Below are 9522 nucleotides of genomic sequence, written 5' to 3' on the forward strand. Positions count from 1 at the left end.
ATCTACCAATAGATTTACACTCAAATAATACACGTGTTGATTAAAGGTTGTGCCATGTATCATTTTAAAAACTATACAATTCTTTTTTAGTATATTGATAGATAAATGTAACATTTAAGAATACTAATTATTTATGTTAAGAATATGTATAACTAGCACAATTATGTTCGTGTTTTAATGGCAAAAGTAGGGAGAACAATAAACACCCGATCGATTTAGTGGACATTCCTATCCACCTTAGATAGATATTAACATGGATATATATGAAATTTTATCATCCACATAATATCAATTTACCACCCCTTATGAACATTATATAAATACTCTATACAACTACTTTGTAGTTTCATTCGTTATCATTTGTGCTTATTTTAAAAACGACGAGGTTTTTCCTTTTCAGCTTGTTAAGGCAAGTTTTATAACTCACTTATATGCGAACTAATGGGGGTATGCGTGACCAAGCCTTTTCTTTATATATATACTAGTTCAAATATCTGTACGATATACGATAGTTATATAAATTGTATCAAAAAGAAATTTGAATATGTCTCATACATCATTCACTGGTATGAAATAAATTATGATTAAAGTAAACCGCTGAACGAAACAAAATTATAATAACAATGGTAATGATAAATAAAATATATGTTTATTTAGAATTTATATTTACCTTAAAGTTTTAGAATACATCAAAAATAGAACTTGTAAACATAGTGGATGACGACAAATAACCTTGTGATTTCAAATCGTAAACTCAAATTTTTTAAGTTTTCATGTTAATAACTTATTATAAGTAATATAAATAATAAGAGTTGAATAATTGAGAGAAAAAATGACAATTTATTAATGGGAAAATGATCAATCAAATAAGGTTATTATATCTTTTGTATTATTAATAAGCCAAGGTATTTCCTTTTTCTTCTTCCTTCTTCCTTCCATCTCCGACCACCACCATGATCATCCGGGGACGGCGACCATCTCTGGCGAGACTTACACATGTGTAAGTACAACTTTTTTAGCATTTTAGGATTTAAAATTTCTAGGTTTTTTTCCTTCGCGAGACAACCACCACCAGCCACCATCATCTCCGACCACCCCAACCACGACGCCGACGCCGGCATCAAGGGCTTCACCCGTACCATAGCAAACCGTCACCATCTCTTGGATCGCCGCCCATCAAATTCATACGATTCCCATATGTGTCTCTTGATGGTCAGCTTAGAACGGATGAAGACCTCTAACCCGTACCGTATCCACCTGAAAAGTTAACTGACTCATGTGTAAGTTGTACTTACACATGTGTAAGTCTCGCCGGAAATGGCCGTCGTCGTCGGAGGATCATGGTGGTGGTCGGAGATGATGGTGGTGGTCGGAGATGGAATGAACAAGCATGTGTAATATGCAAGTTAACTTACACATGTACTTTTTGTAATTTTTTAAATGTTTCTACTATAAATAATATAGGAAATTTACACTATCACAAATACAATATCTAAACCATCCCATAAATAACTACTCTATAAGTTTTGAAGGACAATGTAATTAAAGACCACAGTGAAACAAGATTGGGATACTTTCGTCTTATTCCTCTTTTATCTTTTTGGAAATCTTGATGATGTTTTTGGGATCTCGTGAATATAGAAAAAGGAAAAAGAATATTATAAGGTATAGGAAAAGTTATATCAACTGAGTACATTAAATATCCACTATGGGTAAGTGTAAATTAATCGATATACGTTAGTCTTTTGTATTTCGAGTTTCACTTGAACTCTCACCTTGGCTATCAATGTTTCTAGACTAAAGTAGATTTTTAAGTGTTTCATTCATTAAGGTACCACACTACCACATGCTTACCTTGCGCATTTGAGAATAACATAATGGTCTTTAGCCACGAGCTATATAAATTGCAATCATAAGCCAAAAATCCATAGTGGAAAATATCAAGTAACCGTCCATATTTTATTCCTTTTCATGCCGAAACATATCTATAGTTAAATTGTGGACAATATATATTCAAGTAACTATCCAAATTTTATTCCTTTTCATCCCAAAATATATCTGTGGTTAGATTTCAACTTGTTACAAAGCTAGCTAGTGTTCGATTTTTAAGCTGTTCTACTTATTTTACTTTCATATGTTCTATAATAACATTTTCAAAAGCAAAATTAATAACAACATATATAAAAACAGTTATTGATAACTTATTAATTGCATAAAAAAAGTTATAACATATACAAAATATTCTTTAACTTAGATTCTTTATCACATGACTATCACGGTACCCACGCAATGGGTGATGGTCATGGTGACGAAGATGTAATGGTGGGGGCGAGTGATGGTGGTGAAGCCAGTGTCGAGTGGTGTAGATTATTGATATAAAAGTAATTGATGTAAATGGTTAATAGATATATCTTTTATTATACTAAAGCACAGTTGCTCTAATAACTTATTGACCAATGACAACTCTCGATTTCTTAATGTTGACTTTTGTTTTCAATTTTGACTTTAATTTACACTTTTTTGTTTTCCATCACAAATTTACACTTTTTACCCACTAATTTTAATATAATAAATAAATAATAAAAGCTAATATATATCCGATAGAATAATAGCTAATATTTATCCAATAAAATAATAACTAATATATATATGCAATAATATGTTCTATCATATATATATATATATAATTAACCAAATTTATTTATATTTCAACTTTAAATTTATAATCTTTTATGAGTTACATGTATTAATATCTAATATTAATAATGTCGTAAGTCTCGTGTCTAGTGTTAGACACGGGTCTAAAATCTAGTGTATATATATTAAAAGATAAAGAATTAATAATGTAATTTAATTATTAATGTTAAGGGGTAGTGTATATGAAAATATTTTAAAGGAGCACTATAAAAAATAAAATGTTATTTTCTTTATAATATAGTAAGTATAGATAAGTGTAATTTAGCATTTTTTGTATCTCAATTTTTTCTTTTAATTTTCTGAACGTTTGCTTTTTTGGTCAGAACATGTTTACCCCATATGTGGTCTCTACACCTACCAGGCAGGATGTCATCGCGGTAGTTCACAGGGAAAACCCCATGATAGATAGCTAAACGACACAACATCTACGAAATTAAATGTCATTTGGGTAAAACTTACGTCTCCTTGGATTTGAATCGTGGTTGCTCAAGAAACAAGCCTTCATTTTTTATTTTAATTATTTTAAATGTTATGTATCATGTTTTTAGGTTCACCTTTTGAGAGATCAGTATATCATCAAGTTAGAAAGATATTATCAAAGTAAAAGATTATGATTTAAAAATTATACGAGTATATGAAGTTTACGTTTTACCCTTAATTTTGATGTAAAACTTGAGATTTTTTCAACTTAACTTGAGGGAATCTTAAAGGTTGTTTTGTCATTTTTTATTATTTTTTTCATGTATATAGTTGGAAAGTTGAACAGGGTTGGGTCTAAATTTGCGAAAAAAAGCATTAAACATCCAACGTGGCATAACAGGATTGGGTACTCAAAATCATTAGTATGGCAGACCATCAATATGATTGGGATAGGAGGGTGCGAACCATTAGCCATACAAAGACAAATCTGAAGTCGCTGCTCCCACCTGCCATAAACGTCCTTACACTAAACACACACACTCTCACACACAATTCACTATTCACGTGAAACCCGTAGTGACGTCACTCCTTATACCCCACACTAGGCCCCATCAGCAAGCAAATCATCTGGACCCCCCACCCCTTTCACATTCCCCTTTTATAACCGTAGGATTGAAAACGAAATCAAATCCCCCTCATTCCTCTCTCTTCAGTCTTCATCATCTGTATTAATACAACGCACACATTTCTCTCTTTCTCTCTCACACACACGCATATACATATAGATATAATAAATATACACACTTACTCACACGCAGAGAGTGCGTGAGTCTGCGAGTCCAAGTGGAGCACATTTCGCGGGGTTTTTCATTCTCTCTCTCCATCACTCAACATTACCTTCTTGATTTCTTCATCTAATTTCCCCCCTTTTCTTCACCACAAAATCAACTACACTAATAAAAGTAAGTTCCTCTTTTCACTCTTTTATTATATACACATACGCATCTATATCTATATGTATGTGTATATTTCTTCTGCAATTGTTTTCTTCTTCTTTGATTAATAATATGTTATGTAATGTAATGCATTTGACAAACCCTCTGTTTCTAGAAGCTACGATTGAAGGTAGTTTTTATAGATTTGTGATTTATGAATTTATCATTTACATTTATATTAGTTAATTAATTTATTAATTCATTTTTATATTTATATATAATATTGTACAAGTAATAATGTAAGTATGTGTGTGATTGCCTTCATTTTTATAGGTTTTTGAGGAATTAGATCTGTTATTTATGTGTTTAATTGTTGAAGATTTATTGAGGATTTTATATATATATATATATATATTGTGGAACTGTTATACTTTTGGAAAAATTCCAAACGTGCTGAATAAAAAAGGTATCAATAAATGCGAGTTTTGTTCACATAACTTTTTTTCTCGTTTTTTTTTTCCTTCTATAAATAAATATAAATTTTAATGTTAGATTTATTATTAACGATAAATATTATCTACAAATTACTAATAATTAAGGTGAGAAAAAGAGTGATGGAGATGAGACCTTATCTATGTGTGTGTGTGGACATATCCCCTAATGTTATTTATGATTGGTGTAATGGATATACAGTTATTATTTTGGATTTTAGTGTGATGAATTATGAAATGTGAGTGGTTCTAGTTGACTGAAATTGGCTGAGGCTTTTGGATATGAATGACTAGATCAAATAATATTGTGTAACACAAATTTGTTAAGCAATGTGATTCAAGTAGTGTGGATTTTGATGAATAAGAATTCATTGTTATTTTTAAGATAGATCGAAACTTCTCTAAAGGACGTATTGCCGCATCCATTTGTTCCGTTAGTAGTTTGTAGCATGAAGTTTGGGTTCAAACTCTGTTGTTACGTTTCAGTTTATTAGTTAGTGTGACTGTTTCAAAAATTAAAAAAGTTTTCAAGGAGGATGGCGAGAAGCCATCGGACTAGCGGTATTCGAGGTGACTAATAAAGCACTAGGTTGTAAGTTTATTGTTTTAGTCCATGGTGGACAAACTGTATGTCGATGTAGATATTTGCCTTCCAAAAGGGAGGTGACATAGCTTAAAGACTATGTACTGTAATACTTCTTAAGGTTGAATTTAATTGCAATAATGGTTGATGCAAAACACTAAATGTTAGTCTTCTTTTAATGGTGCATTACTCATTTTATGGTAAGGTTTGAAAATACACTATGCGAAATACTTTAGGACAAAAATCCTCAGGAGTTGTAACATTGTTGAGTTATATGTAAATTGTTAAAAACTGCAAAGGATATGTGTTTAAATGAGAGCCATAGATTTAACTTTTGACATTCATACAAGCTGAGAAATTGTTATTAACTGTGAATATAGTCAGTGATCTTACATTCATATCCCTGGAAACTGTTACCTTGAGCAGTAACAGGATAAATTAAAAGCTGATGGGGAAATTTAACGGATATTGACTCACTCTCTCTTGAAAGATAAATCTTGATATGATATTACTGTTTGATATGAGAATTCAAGTAGTATATGGTCTTTGAGTTGTGTTCTTATTTGACTCTGATAGATAGAAGTAGCAGCAACTCTTAGTACTTAAGTTATGTCTTCCTCACCTGGAAAGAACTTATACGTGTTGGTTCTCGTGCTTTTGACAAAATGAAATACATTGACTGACATCCTTTTTTATGCCTTGTGTAGCCAGCTACTATGCATGAGTGAGACATCACATACCGTGAAAAGATGAGAATTAGTTCAAGAGAACAAGCAACCTCAAAGGAACTGCAGGAGAAAGCTGTAGTATTGCGATCGAATAGAGTGAAAAAATCTATTGATTATACTAAACTGGAAAACCCGTTATATGTTGCTCAACACCATGAATTGAGACAAACTGCAGGGGAGGAGAATGTGGATCATTTTCAGACCATAGTGAACCACAATAAGCCCATTAGAGATGATAGCCTTGTTAAGCACATGACAAATTTGCCTGGGTATCTCCAGCGTGTGGAAAAGAGTGAAAATGTTCAAGGGAAGGCTTTGAATTTTGGTGTTCTTGACTGGGGTCGTCTGGAAAATTGGAAGTCCAACGAAAAGCGTATTCCGCCAAGATATAATCTGAAATCGCCACACTCTAAAAGCAACCCCACCCTTGTAAAGAGCGGTTCGGCGATGTTTTCAAGAAATAAGAAAAAGGTTCATTCACCTCGAAAGGATCAACAAGCATCAAATTGTTCTCCTCTGAATTCGTCTTCCGGACCAAGACTTCCTCCGGGTGTTAGATGGCCGAGAGGAAAACCAGTAAAATCCCAAATTTCTGAAAGTCCTCCTTGTATGAATGAACTGCCATCTGGTGATATAAATAAAATTGTAGAGACTGACAGTAGTACAGGGAAACAAGTTGATCAAGTGACATCAGACTTGATAAAACAGGGGTCATGTCTTCCCCCGCATCATTTAAAGATGCCATCAGCGGATAATATCAGTCAAACGAGTGATCCTTGCCCCAGTAATGACCACTTGGTAGAAGAGAATGAAAGTACACTATCTAGTTGCTTTTTGCCAGGGGAGTTTGAAACACTAAACCCTATATCTGATGTTCCTCATTCTTGCCCTTTCCCTTTGTCTCTCGGTGCTGAGGTGCAATCTCCGGATGACATGCTAGTCACTCCATTGAGACTTAAAGAAAAAAGCAAGGCTGTGAAGAAATTAGATCTGGATATGGATGAACAGCCTGCTCTCAAAGGGAGACATGCATCGTCTCCCAATGGGAGATTTAACTTTAGCCTCGGAAAAATGGCAAGAAGTTTTAGCTTTAAAGAAACTTCATCTGCTCCACAGCAAAGTCCAACATATGTTTCTGTCAAGTCTGGTCCCGTCAACTTTGCAGCCTCTCCTGATTTGGTCAACCACAACTGGAAGAAGGGAAATGCTACTACTCCATCCAGGTCTAGTCCTTTAAGGAGATTACTGAGCCCGTTGCTGAAGCTCAAAGGAGCTCATCTGGCAGAGATGGACAACACGTCAAAACTAGAGCTTAGTCCTAGTAATGTGGTTACCTCTGTCAACCAGAATGAATCGTTTTACAGCAGGAAACACATATCACCTAATGTACAGGCACTTCTACAGCTAACGTTGAAGAATGGAATCCCATTTTTTAAACTCGTGGTTGAGAGCAGCAGTGACATTCTAGCTGCTGCTGTCAAAAGGTTACCGTCTGGTAAGGATGATACAAGCTTGACTTATGCTTTCTACTCAGTACACGAGACCAAGAAGAAGAGTGGAGGTTGGATATACCAAAGTTCAAAAGAAAAAAATTTCCAGTTTGGATATAAAATTGTTGGAGAGATGAAGATTTCTAGTTCATACCATGCTGAGTTTAGTGGTCCAGAGAAAGATCTATACGTGGTGCGAGAGTCAGTTTTGTGTAGTATTGATACCATGAAGGCAGATCAGAAAACCGTTGATGGCACACTGGCTGGGGAGTTGGCTGCTATAATTGTGAAGAATCCTAGTGACAAAACTTGTGGAGGTATAGGGAGCTCAAATAGCACGGTTGTTATTCTCCCTGATGGTGTTCATAGTTGGCCAAATGGTGGAGTGCCTTCTCCATTGATAAATCGATGGAGATCTGGTGGAGCATGTGACTGTGGAGGCTGGGACATTGGTTGCCAATTTCACATTCTCAGTCATCAACATGAAATCATCAAGGATTCAAGTCCATCTACGCTTAACATTACCTCGAATTGCCTTGAGCTTTGCTACCAGGTATTTTCTATAATCTCAACAATCATTGTTCCCCGAAAGATTCAAAGTAAAATTACTTGTCTTTTTATATAGAGAACAGAGCTCTGGTAGGTATTATGATGAGAGACTTTCATAATACAGAAAAGTTTAATGTATACTTGAACTGTCTAACAGAGACGGTCCTTAACAAAAGACAATACTAAATTGTATATAGTCGCAGATCCAGTTCTATGACAAAACAGCTTATGTCACCAATTTTAAATAGCATTAACCAACTTGATATGATCTCAACCCTTGTGCTAAAATTGATGAGACCTTTGCTAGAATCATATCTGATTAATGGTGGTGGTTGCAGGTAGGACACAAGAATACTTGCAATTTTAGGTTGTTATTACTTGAGGATGGACTTTACTCGGTTGACTACGATCCGTCAATGTCATTGCTTCAAGCTTTCTCCATCTGTGTAGCTGTTGTAAGTAGCCAGAAGTTAACTCACATCTTCCAAGTGAATTACGTTCCTGAGTCCAAAGAGTTGTCCCAACCCATACTAACAGGCGGTGAGAAGCTCAAAAGTCAGGAGGGGTATTTTTCAAAACCACCGACATCACCTGTTGGGAGGGTTTAGTTTTAGAAGGTATATTAGTTTTAGAAATAATAATTGATTTGTATGTTGGGATAATTGTAGGCTGTTTGCTTACCTATAGTTGATGGTATAAATACTAATATTGTAACGGCTTAAAGTTCATGGCTCTCTTGTTACAAAGTTATGAAAAGCTATGAACATATATGATGATTGAGTTACTTCACCAAATTACACCCCTTCTAATAGAAACTCTATTTGGTCTCTTCATTTTTCTCAGTGTTGCATTTTATGGAACACGTGGAGGTACATCATATAGGTATATAAGTATAGTACAGTAACTAATATCATACCGAAATTGTGATATGATTTGTACATAATATGGTTACTTGTCAACCAGCAACCCCTCACTTCTTGGCAATCCACACCCTTCTCCAATGGTTTATGCAGAATCTGTACTGCAAATGGCTATTTTGGATCAAATATGGTTTTTATACAATTTGTTTTACTGTTTATTTATATCCAGGTTATGGTACTTCTAGTTCTGTAATTAATATATTATATATGGGAAATGCTAGATTCACAAAAGGTTTACAAAATAATTGACAGTAGCAACTTACATGGATCACCACTCTAAAGAGAGACCTAAGGAGTCTACTGTTTTACAAGTAACTAGTAGTATTTGTATCTATCTAACTCCCTATATTTCCACCCTCACGAATGAAAAAAACTGAATAGAAAACTCAATAAAGCTCCTTTCAACCTATATGTTGTTGGTACAGTAGGCGGGTCTCAATGAATTTGGTATTTTGATTCTGGGGCTGTGATGGATATACTGTGCACAATGGTATCTGTGACTCTGTGAAGATTAATGTGAGCCATTTTAAGTCTACATAGAGTTAAAGTTGCCTAAAAATTTCTTGGTAGGAGACACTATGGGAACCATCTATATTCTCCAATCTCCATTATCTGAAAGCGAATCAGTTGTTTCTATGTTTGTTATATGTAGGAATAAGAGCAGGAATAGAAAGCCCAATTGCATTCCATCAAGAAGAGGGTGTTTGCT

General features: G+C 34.3%; 1 protein-coding gene across 1 annotated transcript; it reads left to right on the forward strand.

The window, feature by feature from the left end:
- The first annotated feature begins 3887 nt into the window (after positions 1 to 3887).
- On the forward strand, positions 3888 to 8621 carry LOC122592618. Its single transcript, XM_043764893.1, has 3 exons — positions 3888 to 4079; positions 5834 to 7897; positions 8232 to 8621. The coding sequence occupies exons 2-3, from the start codon at positions 5876 to 5878 to the stop codon at positions 8499 to 8501; spliced, it is 2292 nt and encodes a 763-aa protein (XP_043620828.1). The 5' UTR covers positions 3888 to 4079; positions 5834 to 5875; the 3' UTR covers positions 8502 to 8621.
- Positions 8622 to 9522: the final 901 nt, after the last annotated feature.

Source organism: Erigeron canadensis, chromosome 3 (genome assembly GCF_010389155.1).
Source record: "Erigeron canadensis isolate Cc75 chromosome 3, C_canadensis_v1, whole genome shotgun sequence".
NCBI classification, from domain to species: Eukaryota; Viridiplantae; Streptophyta; class Magnoliopsida; order Asterales; family Asteraceae; genus Erigeron; species Erigeron canadensis.